General features: G+C 41.6%; 1 protein-coding gene across 2 annotated transcripts in view; it reads right to left on the bottom strand.

Annotated features, from left to right (window-relative positions):
* LOC138520101 (maestro heat-like repeat-containing protein family member 1) overlaps positions 1 to 26,964 on the bottom strand; it is a 758,658-nt gene that overhangs the window by 10,612 nt on the left and 721,082 nt on the right. For both annotated transcript variants that reach the window (XM_069632611.1, XM_069632612.1), the window contains exon 23: positions 26,040 to 26,195. In XM_069632611.1, the coding sequence (XP_069488712.1) occupies positions 26,040 to 26,195 (156 nt within the window). The remainder of the gene's footprint in view (positions 1 to 26,039; positions 26,196 to 26,964) is intronic.

Raw genomic sequence — 26,964 nt, 5'->3', positions numbered from 1 at the left:
TGCTAGTGCAGAGAGAGAGAAGGGACAGGGAAGGGGGTAAGTGCTAGAAGTTCCACAGATGGGGAAGTGCCTGAGAAGTATTTGCAGGGCAACTGGTAAGTGCCAGGCAGTGACCACTTGGTAGGAGAGTGGTCACCTGCAAGTACAATAGGTGAAGGATTGTGAGACAACACAGGCCAGTGGGTGCCCAAAGGCGAGTGCAGGGGGAGGGTGGAGGCTGCAGGCGATCAGATAGAAAGCCAGGATCCAGAAGGACACATAAGGGCCTAGACCACCAATCTCAGCGACTGAGGGGATTAGTATGGGAGTGAGAGGGGGAAAGGGCAGGATAAGGGGAAAGTCTTAAGGAGCTTGCAGAATTTGAGGGGATCCAGCTCAAGATGGATAGGAAAAGGGAGGCTGTTCCAGAGGAGGGAGCCAGCTGAGGAAAGAGATCGGCAACCTGTTGGCTGCTCAGAGAAGTGCTTGACAAGCATAGAGTTGGAGCTGGAAGATCGAAGAGATCTGGGGATTTGAATTTGATCCTTGCAGCAACTGGGAGGCAGTGGAGAGATTTTAGGGCTAGGGTGATGCAGTCCCTGGGCTTGAGGCCAAGGATAACTCTTGCAGCCTTATTCTGGATTAGCTGGAGGGGGCAGAGAGAGAAAGAGAGTAGATGAAGAAGCTGTCGCTGTAGTCCAGCCTAGAGAGTACCAGAGCTCTAGAGACATTGGGTTTCTGGGGAGAAGTGAAGAAGCTGTCGCTGTAGTCCAGCCTAGAGAGTACCAGAGCTCTAGAGACATTGGGTTTCTGGGGAGAAGTGAAGAAGCTGTCGCTGTAGTCCAGCTTAGAGAGTACCAGAGTTCTAGAGACATTGGGTTTCTGGGGAGAAGTGAGGAAAGGGAGGGTACCTCTGAGGCGGTGGCGTTGGAAATGGGACTTCCTGGCAAGGTTCAAGATGTGAGGAAGGAAGGAAAGGGAGGAGTCGAGATGACTCCAAGGTTTATGGGTACAGGGGAAGGGGAGGGGGGAGAGCCCATAGAAGGTGACAAGACCGAAGTGGGGGAAAGAAGGAACATGAGTCTCAATAGGAAGAATCTTAGTCTTGCTGGCATTGAGACAGAGATCATTAGAGGTATATCAAGACTGGATAGCAGACAGGAAGTCAGGAATGGTAGAGGAAGTAGGAGGATGTTCATCAGGAAGTTTGCAAAATAGTTTTGTGTGTCATCTGCATAACACTGGCAGTGTGGGGAGAAAGTGGAGATGTCCCAGGAGGATAGCTCAGTGGCAACGTGCTTTCCTTAGAAGCAAGACGACACGAAGCAACACAGGTCCTCGCTTAGAAACCTCTGGGTATTTAAGCGCATTATAAATATACAACTAAGACAAAAAAAAAACAAGAACGCAACCAAAAACAAAACAATTCCTGTAACAGCGCCTCGATGCCCATGGGCTGTGCGAGCGCTTGAAAAATGCAAATAAATAAAAAAAAATAAGGTGAGCAAGCAGGGCAAGATAGATGTTAAAGAGCCAGGGCAAAAGGATAGAGCACTGGGGAATGCCACAAGTGGTGGGGGAGGAGAAAGAACTCAGGATAGCCTTGGAGGGACAGTCAGTGAGGAAGGATGTCAGCCAGTCTAGTTTCCACTCTGACATACACCGGGTATCATGGAGCCGCTTTCTGAGGATGGAGTGGTTGACCGTATCGAAAGTAGAGGAGATATTGAGTAGAATGAGAACAATGGGTGAACTAGAGTCAAGAGATGCAAGCATTTCTTAACGGGTTTTCATGAGAGCAGATTCCATGCCTCTGGAAGCTAGGAATACAGAAGGATGGTTGTGTAGGCAACCAACGAGCTCAGTGTTGGGAGAAGACCAAGTTATCCAGAGGTTTCCCAAGGAAGGGAGTTATAGAGATGGGGCATTAGTTAGCTGGACACAAGGGGTCGGCGGAAGGCTTTTACAAGAGGTGGTGCACTAGGGGCGGCTTGAGGGAGGTGGGGTAAATCCTGATAGCAAGAGAATGATTACAGAAATCAGCAAGTGCAGGGGCAATGGAGCCAATGTTGTACTTAATAGTTCTGGAAGAACAGGGGGAGACCTGTTTGGAGGAGACCTTCATAGAGAGGAAAACTCTAGTGACCGCTTACAATGTTATAGGAGAGAAGAAGTAGAAAATGGATGAGGGAAGATGAGAGGCCTGGGGTGGGCAGGAGGGGAAAGGGATGAAGAAAGAGTACTCATGATGTCCTGAGTTTTTGCAGAGGAGTGGTTGGCCAGTACAGAGGGCCTGGGAGAGAAGAGGCGAGGTGGAGACTACAGAAGGATTGGCTAATTCCTTGCAGATTTTAAAGAGTTGAGCTGTGTTTTTGGATGCTCCAGAGATCCAAGCCTGGTTGTGTGCCCTCTTCTTGGAACGAATGGAGAGACGATAGTGCCTTTGCTTTGGAGAAAGTGACAGGCCTGTTTGTCAGGGGATGAGCTTGAGGTATGGCTCTTCCGTTCAGCAGCTCTGCACTTAACTTTCAGGGCTGCAAGATCCGAATCGTACCAAGTGTTACACTTGGTGGCAGGTTTTAGGTGGATCCTCATGACAGGAGCAAGAATGTCGAGAGTGTTAGTGATAGCGAGATGGAGGTTGTTGAGAGCCAAATCAGAAGTAGAGTCAGCAGTGGGAGGAGAGAGGGGGAGAAGGTGGATGTGAAGGCAGCAACTGACACTTATTTCATTGGACAGTTGTCTGTGAACGAGGCTGGCAGAGCTGGGGGAGTTGCAGTCAGAGGGTTGAGAGGACCCAGGTGGGAGGAGAGGTGGGAGTGGTCTGATCAGGAGAGTGGGGAGGAAAAGGGAGCACAGAGCAAAAGATCAGTATCGATGAAGGCATCAAGACTGTGTCCAGCCGAGTGGGTAGGACCCGATGGGAGAATAGAGAGGGAGAAAGAGGTGCAGAGGTCATGGAAAAGAGTGGAAGCTATGATTGAGGAGTCAAGGAGAAGTCGGCCCATTTTGTGAGGAATGGGGAGATAGGACCAGGCAGCCTGTAGATAGTGGCAATGGTCAGAGAAGAAATAGGAGAGATGCCAAGCTTGCAGACCAGGCTTTCGAAGGAGGAGTAGGGCTGGGTGGGTATGCGGGAAGAAGGGACCCACTCAGGGAAGACCAAGGCAGCCCCATCACTGGCACGGTTAGGGCAAGGCTTAGAGATGATCTTGTGGACACCAGGGAGGAGGGAGTCAAAAGCAGTGACTGAGCTGGCATTGAAACATGTCTCAGTGAGACCAAGGACTGTTAAGATGGATTTCTAAACTTTGACTCGGTGGGCAGAAGTTTAGGAGGCACCCTAGTTTAGTGGAACAGGGAAACTTTCTGGACAAACCAGACCAATCTATGGTAGCTTGGCAGAAGGTCAAGAGAGGTGAGAGTGATTGGAAGCCAACACTGAGCACACACAGTAAAATTCCACACAATACTCTTAGACAAGTGTATATCAAAAATACGTTTATTTTAGGCCTTATAACTATACACAAATAAACCACAGTAATATTAAACAGTTACCACACATGCCTTGCACTTTGTACCATACATACAATTGTGTTTAGCCTAATGTGGATAAGGGGGAGAACACAACCACAACCTGTAACAGAAGAGGTAAGCAAACAGAATTATCACATTAGGCAGTTCTTCAAAGTTGATCTCTAACTTATGCAATCCAGCCCTACGAAGTGGGGAGCCTTGTGCTCAAAAGTACAGTAGTGTGTTAACAATTCATGGTCGTGCATAAGAGCGAAAGAGGGTTCTCTTCAGGGAGCTGTAGCAATCCAGGAAGGGGCTTGAGATGATGAAGAATAAAGCCTTAATATTCGTTGAGGGTCTACCTTTGCAGGCAGAGTGACTTTCAGATTTTGGAAATAGCTGGGGAGCACAGGCTAGCCCAGCTAAGGGGAGTATCTTTTCAACGATTCTTTGCGTTTGAAACAAATGGCTTTGCCAGGGGGCCACCAGTAAGTGATGCAAGTACTCACTACCCAAACTATGCCAGTCTAGTCAAGGTCACTTGTAGCTTTCACCCCTGCAGTTACACGTCACTCCAGCTCTCAGCAGCTGCAGGACGGGGCGATCATCCATGGCGGGACAGTAGCCTTTTCTCTGCTCTCGAATAAGAAAGAAAGACTGTTCCAGTGCAGCACGTTTCAGGGCACAGGGGAGTGGAGGGGGCAGGTATGCAAAGCTCCTCCAGTGACCAACACCACAGTGGGGCGACACAAGGACCGAAAAGGCTTGCAGCGTGGTACACTCTCATAAATTGTGACCCGCAAGAGCTAGGACAACAAGGTGTGGGAGGACGGGGCCCAGGACCAAAAGTAAGTGATTCCCAAAGTCTTGTGTCACAACTCAGGATGGTGGCGCTCCTATACGATACACCGGGTTTGAGCTTGTCAGTTTGCTGGATGGTGCAGGTACACTTCTGAAGAGGCTCTTTTCAAGGATAAGCAGGAAGTGCTGGGAGTAGTTTTTTCCACTACTACAAAGGGTCGAAGTGTCCCTACAGGGCTTCTGTGATTGTTGCAAAAACAGTGGTCTGAGCGGACTACAGCGGGGTCAGGGTTGTAGAGGAGGAGCCAAGTACCACCAACTCAACCGTGTCGCCCATATTGCCTATATGTTGGGAGCCAGAGTGTGAGACATGTGCAGTACCATTGTGTATACCAATACCTAAGAGAATTCTGGAGGCAAGGCTCCCATTGAGAAAACCACATCTGCATACACGAAAGTATGATGGCCATTTGAACAAGATCCCTGAAGAAATCGAGCAGATAAATGACGAAGACGAATGGTGACGTCACACTCGAATTGACATATATAGGGAATGTAGAGACAAGAGAATGAAGATATTCTATAAGGTATCAAGAAAGTATCAAGGATAAGTAATAGTAAAAGGATAGTAAAAGGATAGTAAAAAAACTTCTTTGTTAAAGGGACGTTATGGTTCCAAGTAAAACCAAAAAAAACCCAGAAATTCGCCAGTTTTGGTAAGTTAAACAACCATAACTCACGCCACCACTCTGCACTGCTAAGACTAACACCCAGGACATCAAAGATGACATCACAAATGTCATTGATGACATCACTGATGACATCACATGTGCATTTACATTTCATAAAAAGTCTGTGCAATGCATTGTTATTATAATGTTCACAAAAAAGTATCAAGGATCATTTGCATAAATATCATGAGCTACTTAGTGCATTAATCAATGCATTGATATAAATACATTCTATTATAAATTCTATTAAGTATACTAACAAACTCATGTAGAAACATACGCATTGTGTGCAACATACATTATGGAAGTGTAATATACATAATTTTGCGATATTCAACACTGAAATGATAACTACTTTCTTATTACAGTTTTGCATACTGTTACACATGTAATAAGTAGCTAATAAAACCGACTTACTACAGACAAAACACAAATAAATAACACATACAAATATGAGTATATACATGGAAAGTGAAATAAGCAAAAAAACAATAGCAGTAGCAGAACGTGTTCATAACCTAACTATTTATCTTTTTGTAGGGAAATTATTATTCTGTTTCAAAGGTGCAACTTACCATATGTATCACATGATGTGACTGCACCCTAAATAAAGTAGTGTGAGTAAAATGTGTACAAATATGAATATGTACAGGGAAAGTATATTAATAAAAAATATATATCAAAAGTGCTGATAACTCTAATGATTATTTTAATGCACATAAATAATTGCTGTCTTTCAAGCCTATATCTTCCATTATGTATATGTTTCATATGATATGACTGGACCCTAAGAGAATTACTGTAAAAAAAAAATACTTGAGGGATAACTGTACTAATATAGTACCTTTCAATTGTCATTTCCTGCCTCCTACTGAAGAAAACCATGTGCCCTAGATATGTCAATAAAGGAATAAAGGGGGGTGCAGATATATGATGTCATCAATGATGTCATCAATGACATTAGTGATGTCATCTTTGATGTCCTGGGTGTTAGCCTTAGCAGTGCACCGTGGTGGCACGAGTTATGGTTGTTTAACTTACCATAACTGGCGAATTTCAGGGTTTTGTTGGTTTTACTTGGAACCATAACGTCCCTTTAACAACGTTTTTTACTCAATTTCATAGGTTTTTAGTAGCGCAACTTAACCATAACGTCCCTTTAACACAGTTTTTTTACTGAATTACATAGGTTTTTAGTAGCACAGCTTAACAATAATAACTCTGACTTTATGTACATGTAACATGGAACATACTAAACGCCCTCTACTGAATTTGATGTCCGCAAACTCTTCTAATATCCGCAAACATGTGCGGACAACAGCAGCATTACCCAAAAAGTCTGGGGTTATCTTTAATTGTTATATCATAACATATGAACACTGCACAAATTCACAAACCAGCACACATACACATTATATGTAGTAATAAATAAGAAGTGTAACCCATATATATAACACATCAACCATTCATTTAAATACAATATGTTCTAAAATGGAATATACCAAAAGAAGAAAGATAGGCTTCCAACATGATTACCTCACAGAAACTCAACAACTAAGAGCAACAGCAGATCTACAGACCAGTAAGAACACACCTTACCAGAAGCTAGTAAGTGCACTTCATTTTACTCATATATTTCTAAAATGTCTGTATTAGATACAAAAAAAAGTGATATTTTTTTTTTCTCACAAAAATGTCTAGTACTCTGGAGTGGCAAGCGGAGCGTTTCCACGTGAGGAAATGTCTGAAGATAGTGAACCTAATGGTAGACACTTTTCTACATAAACCAATTAATAAATATTATTTTATATACATTTAACATATACATTTTTTTTTGTACAGGCCATAAAAACATTGAAAATAGTAAACAAAAAGAAATATTGGATGAGACTCTCCAGCACATGGAGGAACAAATTGACCTACTCATGGAAAATGTCAACAATTTAAAACATTTTGTGGAGGATTACTTGAAACAAAAAAACTCGACACCATTGTCCCACATGTGCCTGTCCCCACTCACCATATCCCAGCCAATTATCCCCAAACCCTCTCCATGAACAAAAACGTTTTGATGAGACTTCCATCCCTTCTTCACCTCATATGAATCCTCTTGAAACCCCCAATTCGCCTGTGTTTGTCTCAGTTTCTGCTTCACCTTCTCTGTCAAAAATTTAACATCCATATATAGTAAAGCAAAATTATTATACTGTGTCCTAATTCATTTCTTATTTTTTTGTTTTTAAAGCAGTTGAGGTGTCCGCGGACAGCGCAGGTGTCCGGAATGTCCATGAAGAAACGAAAATTGAGGTTTCTAAGAACACTATACCTGTCCGTACTGTCCGCTAGCAAGTTGAAACTGTTCTAAGAACACACGAGATATCCGGGATATCCGCAATTAACCAAAATGGACATGTTCTAAGAACATTATGCCTGTCTGTAATGTTCGCAAACAAGTCCAAAATGTTCTGAGGACACATTTGGTGTCCGGGATGTCCGTAATCAAACTAACACACGCAGTCAGTGTCCTGAAAAGTTTGTAAATAAACAAAATGGGGGTGTCCTGAGGACGCTAGACCTGTCCGTGCTGTTCGTAGGCAGGTTGAAACTGTTCTAAGAACACATCAAGTGTTTCTGGATGTTCGTAAATAAACAAAATGGGGGTGACTCAGGACCCTATGTCTGTCCGTATTGTTCGCAGGCGAGTTGAAACTGATCTAGGAACACAGGCAATATCCTGAAAGGTTCTAAAATAATCAAAATTGGGGTGTCCTGAGGACGCTGTCCGTATTGTTCGCAGGTGAGTTGAAACTATTCTAAGAACACAGGCAATATCCTGAAATGTTCAAAAATAATCAAAATGGGGGTGTCCTGAGGACGCTGTCCGTATTGTTCGCAAGTGATTTGTAACTATTCTAAGAACACACGCGGTGTCCTGACATGTTCGTAAATAAACAAAATGGGGGTGTCCTGAGGACGCTATGCCTGTCTGTATTGTTTGCAAGCGGATTGAAACTGTTCTAAGAACAAACGCCTGTTCGTAACTGTTCGTTTCACTTGTGTCGCACTTTTAATTAGTTTCAGGACCCGAACAGTGTCCGTAGAACACCAACGCGTATGCGCAAAACAGTTCCCGTGCATTTGGTGTCCTGCAGACACCGCTTCCCTTCGCAGACATGTTTGGGAAGCTATCATGTGACCGCGTCCACGCTGAGCGTGTGTTCTTACTGCGGACACTGTTCGTGTCCCCGAATAATTTAAAATTACCTTTTCAGGCAATCCACAATATTTTTCAATAATAAATCACCATAGCACAAGTCCCAGACAGTAATCCTGACTTTCTACATACTTTTTGGGACTTTTTGAACCTTTTTTTGGTGTTCGATCTGTCCACTAGAGCGCGGGTGTACGCGAACTGCGCACAAGCACCCCGATAAAAGGCTACACCCCAGAGCTCATCCTCATTGTGTTTCTGGCTTTCTTACAGAGCACAGTGCATTTCTGCTGCCAATTTTCCAGATTTATTTCTGAAACCTGATGGCATCCATGACTGCACTACTGTCACCTTGTGCTACATCTGCCTCAGCACCAACCCCACCCCCTCCACCACCACCACCTCCCCAAGGGCCTGAAGAGGGGAACAGGAGTGAGGATGCAGAGGAGGATGAAGAGGATGATGAGAATGAGGTCGTCCCTACTATCAGCACTCGCCGTGAGTCTTGGTTGTGGCGGTTATTTACCATTCATGGTAACGGACCTAAGGCGCGTGCAAACCAAGTCACCTGCAAAGAGTGCAAAATGGTGCTCAGTCGCGGGACGCTTGGGTCGTACAGCTTTGGTACGACTACTATGAAGCGACACCTAAGTTCGTTCCACGCTGGGGCCATTCTCAAGGTTGTACCTTGCGAAGAGCTTAGTAGCTTGACTTCCTCTACTACATCCTCTGTTTCCGATCCTGTCACCACAAGGAACACTCCTGTGGGACAGCGTATTCCTCCAGCTGCCTCACAGGCCATTCGCAATGCTGATGACCCTTACCGTTTGAGGGTCACAGTTGTGTGTATGACTGTGACGCAGTACTCTGCAGAGGGAGAGACTTCAAAGTGCTTTTGAGACTCTGCTCTCAGAGCACGAGAAGACCTGCTCGCTACCTAAGTAAGACCCACCCTACATCTTCCTCTCTCCACCCACCCTTTCTTATCCCCATGGTTGGTGTCCCCCCTTACCCTCCTTTTCCCTCCTCTCCTAGTGTATAGTGTGTAAAAAAAATATATATATATAAAAATAAAAATAAAAAAAAAGCTCTTTTCAGAGCCGCCTTTCACAGTTTAAAAATGGAAGTGAAAATAAATGAAGCAGGGCCTTGTATATTTTTTAGAAATCCACGGACAGTCCGCGAACATCTAAAATTTTGGGGTGCTGCCCTATATTAACCATTGCAGTTTTGTCTGGGAGGAAGTGGTGGCTTTTGTTTGTGTTTGAAAAACTTGAAATGGTCAACACCTACTACAAAATGGATGCTGCAATTCCAAAAAAGGTTGCAATGCATTTTGTACATTTCTCAGAAAAATCTGATTGCCAGCATAAGTAAAATGGACTCCATCTCTGCGAAAAATGTGGGTGCTACGAAACATAATATTTTCATTGTGAAAAGAGGACATGCCAACATCTCTTAGACAGGCACCAACAGCCTTATTGACATTGCATCTCTCTTTCTCCATTTGTGGACCAAATGAAGAAGAACGCAGCCACATTTGTCTCTGCGCAATCCGAGAAAAAATTACTTGAGAATTTGGAAACATGTCCATGACCTTCCCAAGTCCTTCTTTTATTACAAATTGCAAAGAAATTCCAGACACATGTCCTAAACTGTTCCCTCCACAATGAATTACAATTATGTCTGGATGATGCTCTGTCTCCAAAGTAGCACAGAGAGGTAGCAAGTCCAACCACTTCATTCCACGTATTCCATGCCAGTGCACTTCCACATGTGGGAATCCAAGATCTACAGCTACTCCACAGCTTTCTGCATGCACCTTCAACCAATGTATCCACGAGTCTCCCAAAATCCAAACAATCTGTTTTCTGAAAAACACAGCCATAGCTATCTGTTCTTCTCTCAGGAAAAAGAGTATCTGACAAACTCTCTCCTGGAACAATATACCCACTAAACTTTACTGACCAATCCCTTGCTCTGCTCATTCTCATTTGCATGCCTCCCCACCCCAAAATCCCCGGATGTAACACGCAATGTCTGCGGACGTATCGTAACATGGACAGTCCTTCTACCATTTCCATTTCACTCTCTGTGCCATTCCCTCATTGGATATAGCTAAGCAGTCACATGACCATCCACCAATCACATCCAAGACCTCTACATCTAACTCCATCATCATAGTTCAGCACTTCAAATGTACTGTTAATCACTCTGAGTATAAGTGCCATATCATTGGACAGCACCTTCTACAAGAAATAATGTACAAGTCTCCAAGATTTCTACTTGCAGCTGCTTGCATATCCATATGCATGAACACAAACTACAGGTATGCATATTTTCTGTATAGTACATGTACAATTCTTATACATTCATATAAACAGATTAACTGACTTTTAGCTTGCATTACCTATAAAATGAACTTACTGTCATTTTTCCCATCTGCTATAATCAACTGTCACTTCCAAACCATCTGCTATTTAATTTCTTTTTACACACACACACATTTGCAAAGCATGTTGAACATATTTAAAGTAAAATATAAAGAGTACACATAGTCAAACAAAATTGCATGCACACACTATGTATAAAATATCAAACAACAATAGTTGTACAAAAACATAAAAATCAATGTCTAAATTGACATCAGTGCTATATACAAACAAAATTACTAATTTGTTTCCTTTACATTTGCAGTGGAGGCCACACTCCTGAAAAGCAGCAGCAGAATTTGAAGTACAAACAACAACTGAGAAGAAACCTGCTCATTCCACAACAAAAGTAAGTTAAATACCACCATAATATTTGTACTATTACTCAAACACACTTTAGGGTTAATTCATGCTATTTCTGTGCCTAAAAACAGAGACTGTGCACCATTCTGTCCACAAATCCCCATTTGTTAAACAGAGATTTACAGGCAGAATGGCGCACAAACTCCCATTTTTCGGCGCACAAATGACACAACTCAGCTCCTAGAATTGTAATATTATAGAACAAACAACTGTTTTAATTGTACACCATTAGATTTACTATTTGTGCTTCTCCCCATCACTAGCTTTATTTCTACTGTCATCTGAACCCCAGTTTAGTAGCACATAAATTCAAGAATACCCATCCCAACTAGTTGTAGTTGCCCAATGCACAACCACACACCATCACATACATATTTATCATCATACTCAGACACTCATGCACACAGCACACATACATTGCAGAACACCCCAACCCATACCTTCTTTATTTTTTTCAACAGACCCTAAAGATTGCCTACCAAAAATCAAGTCCATAGAAAGCAACGCAGAAGTAGAGCAAATGAAAATAGAAGTGTCCAAAATAAGCATCCATCGCTAGCAGAATTTGTAAAAAAAAGTTCAAACAAAACAGCTAATACAGTCATTTTGCGAAACAAAACAAGCTTCAAGTTCAGAAACTTTGCCTCCTCTATCAAAATGTAAAAGGAAACAGAAAACAATTAAGAAGAATTCAGCTACCACTACTGATAAAACTGCTCCTATAGATCTTGATATAGTGCCAAGTAAGCATACCACAAAAAGTATTTTAGCAAAAATGTTCCTCCACAGAGTCCTTCAAAATCTTATAAAAACAGGAGAGAAATCATGCACAACCCTTAAAACCTACCGTAGGAAATTCATCTTAGAAGCTTTGATAGACAGTGCAATCCTTCTCAAAAGAAAGTTATTAATTTTAGTGTTAAACAAAATGAAACCACTAACAAAACTAATGACTAAATTACAAAAAAGACTTCTCAATAAATCAAATGTCAACAAAAATAACTTCTTAAATATCTGTGGGGGTGAGTGGAGTCACACTACAAGCACAGAACCATATTTTAATGAAGAAGCATACAAACAAAAGCAAACAAATGCAATTGCCACACATAGCAGTGGACGAGGTTATGAAAAAGTTAATAATACCATAATGGAACAAGAAATACTGCTTACAAAAATATCCCAAGAAAACGTAGAATGACCTCTCCATTCAACTGAATCATCAGAACATCTAGTATCCAAATGGCCATGCACGTCAATGTGTAACATTCCCAAAAAATCTTTCCAGTCTTTAGGCCAATTCCTCAATCAGTATGTGAAAGGCAAAGACAAAATCAAAATGAAACTACTGCAAAATATGGATTCCTGTCCAGTGCGCAAGTACACAGGACTACAAAGACATTCATTGGCCTGCATTTCAGGACCTACTTGCAAAACCACCTTCCATCATATCAAAATGATATCAACACATCATTCAACTATAAGAAATCCAGTCCATAAACTGTACTATGCTAAAAGTCCTGCTTTAGCACTAGCCAATTTAAATAACATTTTTGTACATGGTACAGCAAAAGACCTACTTGAAGAAATCGACGATATCCAGAAAAAATATTTTGGAATTAAAAGCCACTTACAGAATGAAATAGCTTTAAAACAAATTAGCAACAATTCTATACATGGCAACCTTCTACTACACACATACAAAAAAGAAATACTGAAATTTAAAAGTACATCTGCTGAAGTACCAAAACATGTGTGTGTATGTTGCCGCAGAACTTTTTATAAAAGTAACACAAAAACTGTAGACCTAGCATACAAAATAGAAGACAATGAAGATTCTGAATGGTTTGAATTAGCTCTCTACCTTATAGCAGAACACAAATACGAAATAACTGACCCCCAATACTTTGCAGTTACTGCACTACAAAACTTGACAACAACCAAACTCCTTCACGTGTTATCACAAATATTTTGGAATTATTTCCACTACCAAAACCCCTACAACAACTCAATTTATATGAGAGCATCATAATTCAAACAGTGCACCCCTTTCAAGCAATAATACGCCTTCAACCAAAAACAGCAAAATTACCTCCCTCTGAATTGGTGAAAGGCATTCGTGGAAAAGTAGTGTATTTACCATTAGATCTAAAACAAAATATGCACACTCTGGGAGTGCAACGTCCAATGGAGCAATCTTTAATTATCTTAGTAAATGGTGTACCTATAAAAAACAAAACAAAATTGGCAACAACTGGTAGATTTACAGAAAGTTAGACAAGCCTTGCAATATCTAAAAGACAATAATGAATACTACAAAGAAATTAATATAGAAGAAAACTTGAAGGAAACCACTGAAATAATTCAAGAGTCACCACAAGCTGGTCAATTTGAGCTTCTAGATCCTGCTACAGTATCCAATACTTTAGACCATTATACAATTCATCCATTGCACTCTAATGACACTGTAGAAGATGCACTAGAAACATACCATATGCGACAAACAAAAGGATCACCAATCAGCTTATGGGAAAAAAGTATAGAAGCACATGCTTTTCCTTTACTCTTTCCTACTGGCAAAGGAGGAAGGTACGATGATAGACCTATTCAAATAACAGCATCAGAATACCGCTCGTTACGGATGTATTCTGAAGATCCCAGATTTAGACAAAATGTGGAATACATATTCCACCTACTCTTTGAAAGTGAACTAGCAACTCTATGTTACGGAGTTGCACTCACATTAAAACCAGGAACCCACTTTCAAAATATGTCTGCTACACAATTATTACAAAAAGTGCAACAAAAAGATGAGGTTTTACAATCAAGTATCACAACTCTATTAGCAAACATGTGTGGTACTAAAGAGTACTGGTTCCGACATCATGGAGATGTACGTTGTATGATAAGAAACCTTGGCCCACCCACTTGGTTTGTTACATTAAGTTGTGCAGAATATGCATGAGAAGATTTACATGATTTCCTACGCATATCAAACAAAAAACAAAACAAACATAGATATACTAACACCTGGAGAACTTTGTTCTCTATATCCTGTTAATGTTTCATGATATTTTCACCATCGCTTCATTGCTATGCTACACTTTATTTGTAATAAAACTGTTCCTCCCCTCGGAGAACTGTAACACTTCTTTTGGAGAAAAGAATACCAAGCCAGAGGAGCACCACATATCCACATGCTTTTATGGATTAAAGATGCTCCTAAATTTGGTCAAGTCAATGATGCCACTGTGTTACAGTTTATCGAAAAAAATGTCACTTGTGAAATTCCATCGGAAGCAACAAATAGTGATCTTCATGCACAAATTTTACAATTTCAAAGACACAAATGTGGCAAATATTGTCGTCGCAAATACAAAAACAAAGGGAAATACTACACCAAATGCCACTTTAGTTTCCCTAGACCAGTTACAAAAACAGGTCAAGTAAACAACTTCATTTCTTCAGTTAGACATAGTGTTAAAGGCAAATCACCTAAAAATACATATTACATAAAAAGAACAGAAGAAGAAAAATATACCAATGATTACAATGCAATCATTGCCCACTTATGGAATGCAAACATAGATGTGCAGTACATTGCAGACAATTCCACTGCAGTTGCACAATATGATACAGCATAGTTAACCATAGCAGAAAAAACAGAGCTCCAAGACCTCTGGAATGTCCTGTCATCAGACAAAACACTGTCTCAGAAATTATACAGCTTGGGCATTAAAATGCTCTCCCATAGAGAATGTGGCTCCTACGAAGCAGCAGATCATTTAACCGGTACTGCTTTGTATGGAAAATCTGAACATAGAGTATGGCTAAGTCTTGGTCCTGCTAAATCTAGAAAAAGAGTTCTGAAATCATACGACGGCATAGAAACAATAGCCAAACATGGTCAAAAACAATATGCTGGACACATACTACCCAAAGAGAAGTACCACTTTGGAAACCATGTGTCTATACCACATAGCCCAAAAGTTCACATAGAAAAAAATATAAAACCCGATGAAAAAAAAAGGTAGATACAGAGTGTCAAATTGTGAAGGCAGCTTAGTAAAACTCACCAAACCAAATTTAATTAATCATATCAAATTGTCATTAAAGATTCCACAACATAAAGCACTATATTGCATGTCCCTGGTACAACTCTTTAAACCATGGAGAAAAGAAAAAGAAATTCTAGATAACTATCACTCCTACGAACACGCTTTCAAAGCAAATGAAAGCACTATAACCGATGTAAACTTTACACACTACAAAACAATGTTGCACAATGAACAGCAACACGAAGAAGAACTCCAGGCCCAACTAGATAAGGACACTCCTGACATTAGTCAACCTTCTGTAACAGGAAGCCAAGAACCACTGGGACAGCCACTAATAACAAATGAGGCGGAATTAGCTATGACGGAAGTAGAAAACACCATGTGTCAGTATGAAGATAAAGAAGACTTAACTATACTACAATCAAAACTAAACAATGAGCAACGTAGCATTTTTCAAAAAGTAACAAAAGAAATTGCACATGGTGTACAACATGAAAACAAAGAATGCACCCGCCAAAATTACAAACCTATACTACTGTACGTCAGTGGTGAAGCTGGTTCTGGCAAAAACATTCTAAATCAAAATCATCAGCAAATTCCTTCAACATTTGACAAACAACAAACTGTCAGCTGTTGTCACTGCCCCCACAGGTTTAGCTGCCTATAACATAGGCGGTGTCACTTTACACCGATTACTACTCCTGCCAGTAGAACACCAAAACAAATGAGACTATTACAAACTTTCTACAGAAGCTGCAATGGAACTACGCAGAGTATTAAAACAAATGAATATGCTACTAATAGATGAAGTGAGCATGGTCTCCAACCTAATGTTGCCTTTGATTCACCTCAGATTACAAGAAGTACTCAAACTACGAAGCGCTCTTTGGAGGAAAACACATTATTGTTTTCGGAGATCTTCTTCAATTGACACCAGTGAAAGGTGAGCCTATTTTTAAAACCTTAGGACACAAACTCTGCCGTAAAACTGTTGGCAGCATTGGAAATGTCAACCTTTGGCAACATTTCCAATACAGAGAATTAACAGAAAACATGCAGCAATCTGCAGATCTCTCTTATGCCAACATCTTAAAAAGTATAAGAGTTGGTATACTATCTCAAGAAGCACAAGCAATATTGAAAACCCGGCACATTCATGCATTTTATGGCGATAATGCATGTGCTACCGATGCTATGGAACAATTAACACACAAAAATGTCTATTGTATGGCCTTAATGCCAACTCTTGCAAGCTGTTTCAAATTCAATGAAACAATGTTAAAAAAAGAAATGCAACCAATAATTGAATATAGCGCCACAGACAAGCTAGACATACATGGTATGACACTACCCATATGTGAACAAGCCACAACAAGACTAAATAGTTTAGAAAATTCAATCTCCTTCACAGCTGGATTGGAAAAAGTATAAAAATGATCCTTAAATTGCAGAGCAATGCTTAAACGTAACCTTGACGTGGATCAAGGGCTAGTTAATGGAGCACTGGGTACAGTTGTTGGCTTTCAAACATACCCACGTGACAACAACATTCAGATTGTCAATATTCTCTTTGACAAACTTTCAGAAGTGAAAAGGATAGGACGCTCAACAGCTCGATTCCTTCTCTTCAAATCATGTATGTACGCAGAGAACAATTTTCTCTAACTCTTGAATACGCAGTCACCATTCATAAATCACAAGGTCTTACCCTAGACAAAGCATTGATAGACATTGGTAACACAGTCTTTAAAGAAGGCATGAGCTACGTAGCACTATCACCCTTACGTACAGTGACGGTCTATTTCTAATCAACTTTGATGCAAGTAAAGTAAACGCTGATACTCCTTGCATTTTAGAATACAATAGACTTTGTTCACTATACACCCCCCCATCTAAAATCATATCCTGTTCCACAAAAAGTAAAATGTTGTAAAAGAAAACTAAATCAAACAGAAATGCAACAGGATGTCACTGTAAATCCTCCAAAGAGAGTAAAACAAACTAATACTTCATCAAGTACCACAAACAAAAAAGAAACTATTAGGGAAAGTAAACCAGGTACTTCTTCAAAAAAGGGCGACAAACTAAAAAAAAAGCACTCAGATACACAACTACCTGGTCCATTTAAACTTTCAAATGTAATTGGTGTACGTTGCTACGCAAATGTAGCAATGAATGTTCTATTTCAATTACCACCAATTGTTGACAACATTTACTTACACAGTACAGACCAATTGTGTTTGCAAATGTTAGTACTTCATAGAAACGCAACAAACAATCCTGACAACACGTATAGTGTTTATGGAATAAGACAACAATTGGATCTCCATCCCCATCCTTCTCCAGGGTAAATGCTACTCATCTTAAAGGGCTGAGATATTCAGTTCAGGGTGCAAAACCTTCCAGCATGTCCCTGGTGGTACTATAGGTCTATACTTTTATTTCAGGATACTTGACTCCTTCTGTAATTCGGAGTGAACTTCAGTTGATCGAATTCGAATTGATGCAGAGCCCCTTCTCTTATCCAAGATTAGTTCAAGATTAGTTTCTTGCTAAAATCAGGCATATCCAATGGACAATCTGCTCTCTTGCATATACGCCAGCTGTGGACCAATTGTGGCCCAAGGTATTTCCAGTTATTCAGGCCTACCAGACATACTGGCACCAGTAGTGTGGATTGCATCCAGACAGTGTAACGCTTACCTGGACTCCTCGGGAGTGTAATGCATCTCTCACCCAGTGGATCTGATACTTGGGCACATTTAGGATTCTTTTCCTGTGTAAATGACAATAAATACAATAGAACTACTGTAATATCTCTTTTCTGGTGAAAAAATACTGTGTAGTAGTGTGCCTTTGGTAATCCCTCCATTCGTACCTGTGTGTATGTTTTGTGGAGCTCTCCATCCTGTAGTCTACAGGTGCGCCTTGGTATGCAAACTTTAAACTTAGAAGGATGCAGTGTTCAAAAGACTCTTGTCTTTAATAATGTCTTTGCTTTTCTAAATTGTCTTGGGTAAGTATTTGAGACAAATATTATAGTTCATTAATTTCAGAGTTGTCCCTACTTTGGAGAGATTTCTCTTTCTAATATCTTTCCTTATTTTAGCAGGTTCTTGGATTTCAGAAAGGTTTGTGGCTGCGGAATGACTGCGACAATACTCTGTATCAAGAAATGTAAGTTTGTGGCTGCAGAATGACTGTGACAACACTCAGTATGAAGAAATGTTTAACACACTATGCGCAGTAATTGCAGCCTTCAGGGAAGAGCGCGGTAATATCTAAGCGGTGAAAACTTGAAGACCCTTCAGATACGTTACTTATCTATAACAAACAAGAGTAACAGGGGATACCAGGGTTATCACAGTATTGTGATCTATCCTGGAACAAACCGATATATATACCTGGACAAAAAATATCACAACACTAATGCTTCTGTTGGTGAGCTCTGAATGTGATCACACGTCTATACAAACGGTACCTCACATAGACATACCATTGGGTATCGTTAATAAGAATATGGGGATACGCAACATGTGATGTGAAACTATTCAATTCACTTCACTACGAAATCTGAGATCCTGGTAAAAAATTATTTTATTAATTCATATCTGTTCAAAAATCAACACTAAGATTCGAAAAATCATCAGCGTGTCACAATATTACAATCTACAAAAACAATCTGATAAAGTGCTAAGATACATTGTACTCCTATCAATGCATACACACAGCCAAATTAAATTCCCTGAAAACAAACTCCAAACATACCTCACTCATACACAGCCAACTAAACATCCTCACATGTCTATTTTATAATGTTCTACTGACACTACAGCTTAAAAAAGAGGTAACACTCCAAAATACAATGAGATGTCTTATAGTTATTATAGCAATATACATAGGAACAAATGCAACAAACTGGAACATAAGCAAATTCTGCAGTCAATTCTGTATGCTTCACTGTTTGCTAGCTTGTCCAATATACAACATATTTTGATTCCCCAACCCAACATGTTTCTTCCGTACAAAATTAATTTTGCGGAAATTCATCAGGGGTAAGTAGGTCTGGAATTTTCAAGAAAAGGCATACAAAAGCACAAACGTGTGAACAACCTCAGGAGCTCACACCCTTGCAGCTGCATTAATAGCGACAGCCGTCTCTTAAGAGTAGTATGGACAGAAGAAGTATGCTCTATCCTTGAACCTGATAAGATGTAGATCAGTGCAGTGACAGAAATCAGGCACCGGCTATATCGGGCTCATTCTTCCGATTTGTGCAGATGTCCATCTGGGTCGATGCTATTTCTCAGTATTCCCAGTTACCGCTACTCTAAGTAGTTTATTAATTACACCGTCTTTTGAACAGTTCACATCATTACATTCCACTCCATAGATGGTCCGTTCGCAGACTACGGCCAAAACTTCTTTCTTATTTCTATTAAGTTTAATCATTAATGAAATACCTTTTGTTTTGCAGGTTTTTGGAAAGATGTAGAAGAAATACCTTCGGAAACTGCGGTGTCTGCTGAAGAAAACCTCTGTATGAAGGTACTGCACCCACGAACGAAGATTGCTGCGAAGAAGATACTGCAGCTTCTGACAGAAGATGCTGCGGCTAACAAACAACAGCTGACTGAAGAAATGCTTCAGAAATACTAGGGTTCGGTAAGTCTTTTAAATAACAACAGAATTCTGAGAAAACAAATGTCTTTGGCCCTCATTACGACCCTGGCGCTAAGGGGTCTGCGCCAGCATTAGCTGCGCGGACCCCTTACCGCCAACTACGAGTTTCTGGAGCGCCATGGTCATTTTTCCGCCCGCTTTTTGCGGGCGGAAAAATCCATGGCGCTCTGGGACCTTGGTGTTAATTACGCCACCGTATTTTACGGTGGCGTAATTAACTCCTTCCCCACTCCCATTGAGCCCTATGGGGCCGAAATGGGAATGGGGAAGGGTAAATGGGTCAATGGGGACTTACCGCCCCGCCGACCTCGGAATGGGGCGGTAAGTCCGCCATCCGCCATGGCGTAAAGGGACTTTGCGCCATGGCCGGAAAGTCCGTCGATGGCGGAAAAAATCTGCCAGGGTCGTAATGAGGGCCTTTGTCTTTTTTCCTTTGACAGGTTCTGTGAGGAGAGACGCTGGTAGCGTTACCTGCTGTCAGCGGAGCAGACACGGAGCGAGTGCTCCAGCAGAGGCTGGGCTTAAGTTGCTCCCTCCGCAAGAGGTTTAGAATGTGGTGTAAGTTATCCGTGGACCTGGTGGCAGCCATGTTTAATATATGAAAACCAATGTAAGCACTATGATAGCCTATGGGTGCAACATTATGAATGATACAAATGCCATTTGTGCCAGGCATGTAGCCACTGTAAACCTGCTGACTGATGTGATGTCCTTTGCTTCTCCAGTATGCCTGAATGGGAACTGTGCTCATTTACTGGGATCATGACAGTCAGTCCCAACCCTCTTCCTGGGCATTAGCACACATGACATGCAGGAGCCTGTGAAAGATGTGTTTGTTGCAACAGGCTGCATATCCAAATAAGGAATACCCGGGTCTCTCGACATTGGGGAAGGCAAAGGGACAAAATTACCAAAAGACAGAACAAAAGACTTCATGGCATGGCCATTCTCGGCACTGCCCACAGTCTTTGGCCAAAAGCGATAAACGCGATATGGCCCATCAAATATTTTAAAAGTCAACTGCTGCCAACAGTTTGTCATATAATTTCACACAGCATGGATATACAGCACAAAATGGAGGCAGTGCAGATGGAAAACACACCTAGATTCGAATTCCTAACAGCATGGATGTACAGCACAGAATGGAGACAGTGCAGATTGAAAACACACTCCTAACAGCATGGATGTACAGCACAGAATGGAGACAGTGCAGATTGAAAACACACCTAGATTCGAATGTCACAGCATAGATGTACAGCACAAAATGGAGGCAGTGTAGATGGAAAACACACCTAGATTCGAATTCCTCACAGCATGAATATTCAGCACCTGAAGGATAATATTAACTGAGAGTAGCACAGGGTAGTAGATGTGGAGAAGAGAACTGTAAAAAACCAAAGGGTGCTTCAAGGACTAGTCCCCAGCGATCCCGTACTCAGGTGGCCAGGGAAAGGCCCTCACTTTAAGATCCCGACCCTGGGGGTGGACAAGTGAGGGAAGAACACCTGCGTAGGGAGTCCTCGGGGGCTGGGGGGTTGAAGCACCTGATGGTGAGACATGGTATGCCCCTTTTCCCCCAACCCATCTAATCCCTATCCTGCTTATTTTATGGTAAACTACAACTCCCATAATTCCTCCCCACTGTACATTTACAACATTACTGAGCTGAGGGATATGAGGAAGAAGGCCAGGAAGATTAGCTCTACTGACTTGCAATGGCTCTGTCCCTCTAATAAGATCAGGCAGAGTAAAGCACGTAATCCAAATTAGATACACCTGCCACTTCTTAACACTTCCTGTCAGGATAAAAGTGCCATGCACAGGTAAAATCTGAGCGAGGTTGGGTGCGTGAAGGAACAGCTCTTTCGGGGCTGATGCAAACCAGGCTATGGAAGTTGGAAGGCCAAGGGGCTGGTCGGCTGCATCGGGGAGCAAAAGAAAGCCAGGTGAAAATTCCATCCTTTTGGGAAGCCATAAGCATTTCACGACTAAAAACGAGAGAGCAGAAAAGAGAAACCTTCAAAGTGCTTCCAGGCAGCCCACTACGCTCCTGGGTGAACAACAGAGTTTGGAAGGAGCAGAGCAGGTGTTGGTAATGGCCTTGAATGCTACTAGAAAAGCACTGAAGATAGAAGCCCAATTAACACGACCAGTGGGTTATCAAAGGCAACCAAAAGCCTGGTTTGTGTTAAGAGCAAGAGGGGCATGTAACAAGAGTTGAAGGTTGCACGTGTGCCTATAAAATGTGCAATGAAGAGAACAATGATTGAATGACTGAGAAAAGTATATGAAGTAACAGAGTGGTCCTGCGAAGTGGAACTGTTCATTTGAAAATCTCTATGGAAAGCAGGAAACAAAGGCAAAAAAGTAACCACAGTCCCGAAAGAGAGTAGATTGAGCGAAAGGCCATTTATATGAACTTTGAAAACCGCCAAGCGGACAAAAGTAAAGAAGACACGAACTTTGAAAGATGTCAATGGGGAAAAAGTAAAACTACAACTACCAAGACCATTGGTGTTGCATGTGACATTTGAAAGATGCCAAGAGAGCAAAAGTGAAACTACATGTACCAAGGAGCATTGGTGTTTTGAAGATTGATTGTCAAATTGTTGAAAAGGAAGTCGAAGTGGTCATGCAGAGGTCTATGTTAGACCCTTGCAGTTTTGAACGTTTTATTTACTGTAAAACATGTGAAGGACAGAAAGTGGAGACGGGAACCCCGCAAAGAGAAAGACAGGCTCAAGCCCGCCAAAGGGATGCCTGTGCAGATCTGTGATTAAGTGACTAGTTGAATGTGAATAGAGAGACAGGCTCGAGCCCGGCAGAGGGAAACCTGTGTTGAATAGTGGCAAGGTGAAACTAAGAGCAGAACAGTGTTTTGTGGTAAGGCGAACAACGCTTAAACAATTGAATTGAATGTCAAAAGCTTGCAGCCCAAGCCCGAACTGTTAAATTGTATCAGCAACCCAAAGTGTGCAAGACTGATAGAAATGTGCCATCCACTATCCTTTTTAAGATACTCTCAAGGCCCAAAGCCATTCTGACATTTCTTTTAAGAGACCCTAATTTCCTTTTTGGCATTCCCTTTACACATTTGTTATTTGAAAAGGAGGGCAAGGTTAGGTTTTCTTAGCATAGGCCTTTATTTTGACTAGAATGACTTGGACTCATTTTGTAGTTTATTGAATGGTCGAGATTACTCCCATTTTAGAGTTATGGCTAGTTAGAAATTTCACCAACCCCAGTAAACTGCAAAATAAAGGTTTTCAAAACATGTATTTATTGTGTCTGTGTCTACTCTCTGATATCTGATATCATGCCTTCCTTACAAAACTCAGCTCAATGTGTTTCAGGAAGACCAGTGAGTCAGAAGTGCAAGTTAAAAGTATGGCAGTAGCGAAAAAGAGTGATGTTAAAGCAAACCAAGGTGGGTGGATGGTCAGAACCAGCTAAAGTTAGAAAAGGAGTACTTGGTGCACCAAGCAGGTGGCACAGGTTGTGTAAGTCATGGGTATATTTATCTGGTGATCGACAGCCTGATAAGGTATACGATGTTAGCTCCGGAACACTGCAGGGCACTTCAGGGAGTGGAGTTGAAGATTAGTTGAAGAGCTGCAGTCAGATGAGGGTCAGAACCAGGAGAGAGGTAAGGCGAGGATGGCTAGCATGCAAATAAGGCCAGGGGAGGCGAGTTTCAAGGACACAAGACACTAGAATGGTATGAGCGTTGGCTTATCCAGATCGTAGTAATCAATAGCCATTTCATAGTGCTTATTTTCACAGTGCTCTCTGTGATGTAAGTAGGCCAATTGGCCTGTCCAGGACCAGGCAGGGCCGGACAGGGACAACCATTGCCCTTGGAGGCAGCCCTTTGAGAGAATGCGGTCGCCTGCCAGCTCTGGTTGCAGCGTACAAAGTGACACGTGCCCAGCCAATCACAAGGGCTGTGCGCATCAGCTGTTGAACCTGCGAAGAAGGTTGGCCATGGTGAAAGGTCCACGCAGCCCGGATGGATGAAGGCAGCCAAGGTGCTGCAGCGGTATAGTCTGGAAACTAAAGTTGCCACCTGAGATGCTTAAGCACAAAAAGGAACATGAATGCGCTTGCCGCCCTTAGCAGTGGCCAAGCAAGTGTCAGTGATTGCAGTGGGGCAAGGGAGCTCCAAGATCCTTAAAGCTCCTGGCAGCAATGGTTGCCCTTTGTCTCGTTTTGAAAGGGGAGAAGACATGTAGGGGAACGAGTGCCTGGGCTACCACAGTCGAAGGCAAATATCTATATCAATGAGGAATGCACATGCAGCGTCCTCCCCAGCATACCTCACAGCATGCTTTATGCACAATGCTTTGCATCAGTGACTCTGCATGCACGTGGTTCACGTTTGTGAATCCGTGGACCCGCAGAATGAAAAAGTTTGATCCACTGGCACAAGCCCTGCGTATAGGCAAGAGTAGATATATGTTTGGTTGATTAGAACCGAGAGATTTTGTTTTCCAGATACACAATCGAAGCCAAGACCAACAGAGGAGCTAGAATGTGTGTGTCCTCCATTATCCAGAGGTGTGGAAATGATAAGTATCAGTTCCTTAAATGAAGGCTCCAGCTTAATGGTATTGCTGGGTCTTAAGGACTTTTGGTGCCTTCACCCTTTCCTGGACTTTACTGATGGCCGTAAAACCTTTAGTACTATACACCATAAACATGAACATGTACTGTGCTTATCCCTTTCGCTTTCAGCTTAATGACAAGCTACTCTACTATACCGGATGGAAGAAAAAAAATAATAATACTGGAACGCACTCCCACTTGACCTCAGAAAAGAGCAATTCTACTACAGCTTCAGACGTAACATCCTCACATGGCTACACTCTAATGACCTCCTTGTTTGACAATGCACACTGCACCTGCGATCACCTGAAATTCTGTTCCCTCTTGTATCCATCCCCACGTATCTTTATGTATATTATGTATATTCACTAGCTAGACTTTCTGATTACGTATTGCCTCCATGTATGTATCTGTCCTCATTTTGTAACTAAGCTTGAAGTTACCTTGTATGCTGTGGCAACCAGTTACCTAAGGGTCCGGTGCACATTACACATTAATAAACAAACAAACAAACAAACAAACAAACAAACAAACAATCACGTCTACTTCTCTATCCCATGAAAAAGTCAACAGAAAACGTGGCCTGTAATTCACAGTGGAATTGAAAGAAGATTGTGAATGCTTGAAAGGTGGAAAGGCAGGATGGCGGCAAGGAGAAAAGGATGGCTTGGGATGAGCGTTGCGTCGCATTTTCATATAACTTAAATTGCACATTTGTTTACAAAGGTATGATTTAGGTAGCTACACAAAAAATCTGGAGTGCCTGGCCCTATGTGTTTTTCTATAGCTTCCCTGTGATTCCTTTTATGGAGTGATTTTCAGAGAGAGAAGGAATAGAGGCAGAAGATGACACACACATTATTATTATCATTTGTATTATTATTATTATTATTATTATAATTATTATTATTATTAGCATCCTCAGCAGGTTTGGGAGCCAGTCAAGTTGCTCCAACCCAAGGCTGAATCAGTACTACTGTTTCCTCTCCTCCCCTGCCTCCCAACCCCAAATCCAGTCCCTTAACACCCCTCCATATCACCCAACGTACCTTAACTGGGCTCCTCCTCCTCCCGGTTCCTCATCCCGCTCCACTCCATCAGCTTAGCTTCCTGGTAAGCCATGGAATGATACAGGAGCTCCAAGCAGAACCTTGCTTCCATTTCCATGGCAACCCTGACTCTCCACGGCCGCTGCTGCGAACAAAGCAGCACGTCCACTTTTTTCTTTTTTTTAAAATTGCTATTAGCACCTCGAGCGTTTGCCTCTGGTGCAAATTAAGCAATAATTCTGCCGGCTTCACCGGCCCGGTAACCGAATCGGGGCCCAGCATCTCCGGTCAGAGATGCCTGCAGACTGTGGGATTATTGCTTAATTATTATATATTTTGAACACAGACCTATCTTTGGAAGGCAGTGGAATGCTTTACAGTTATACGGGATAATACACGGCGATGAAAGGAAATTGTAAGGAATCATTGCAAGAGAGAAGGGATCTAACATTGCGACACATAAACACGCAATTGTGATATGCAGCACAGAATAAAAACAAGAAACAAACTAGATTCCGTATAATTAGATCTGGAGACTTGCAATAGCCTTAGGAGAACAAGAACAATGTAGAATGCAGACATAAATATAGAATTACAAAATAATGGTACTATACCTCGGAACCAGGACTGAAATGTGTCAGGATTGTTTGAAGCATGCCTTCTGTCCTACCAATCACCTCTCTATGCTTCGCTTGTACTGCAATATGTCCTAGGGCCAACATGACCGTACAGGCTTTCTTCTGCCAGTTGCCCCAACCTTGCCAGCTACCCTGAGTATAAAGGGAGACACATAAGAATTTGGCAGACTAATAATAGAAGTGATGTGCATAGTGCTATAGACCCAAATGTTATTAGACATAAACTTCTGAGATCACCAAGACAATGCATTTCAAGGAGCCTCACAATGGGTAAGGACAGTTGTAGTTCATGAACGTGCATTCGATGGGGTTCCATGGTCATAAACAATTTAGGGGGTTTGTAAGATTCAGGAACCCACCAAAATTGAGTAGATCTGAGAAATCTATACAGCCTGTGGAGCAGATAAAATTGTTGTGTTGGAACAACGCAAGTAACACATTGTTATAACAGATACATATATGACTGTACACGTGTACCTGTTTCATCAATATATTCCTTTTGTTGGTCTTTGTTATTGTAGGTGGCATTTTGAATGGGCTATGCACACATCTTATAGTTGACTGTTGTAACCGATAACATCGGACAAACATCAAATGCAGAAAGTGGTAATCTTTGGTTATGGGCAGTTGGCAGATGGTCAATGTCGCTGTATTTCTAGGGTGTGCCTATCAATAGATGAGACCTACAAATGGTACACGCTAGCCTCCTTTGGCCAGCCATTTAACATATTCTTCTTACTAACCTGCTTAAAATGATAAATTGAGCACCCATGTTGATAGGGTGAGTAAAGACATGGAAACACATCTCAAGTTTTGGAAACCTTACAGGTGTGGCTTAATCATTGGTGCAATTGCCAATAACTTAAGTTTCTGAGCATGAAAACCACCATTTGGGCAGTTG

This window comes from Ambystoma mexicanum, chromosome 13 (genome assembly GCF_040938575.1).
Source record: "Ambystoma mexicanum isolate Mex_15411 chromosome 13, UKY_AmexF1_1, whole genome shotgun sequence".
NCBI classification, from domain to species: Eukaryota; Metazoa; Chordata; class Amphibia; order Caudata; family Ambystomatidae; genus Ambystoma; species Ambystoma mexicanum.
This window is presented reverse-complemented; position numbering and strand designations above follow the sequence as displayed.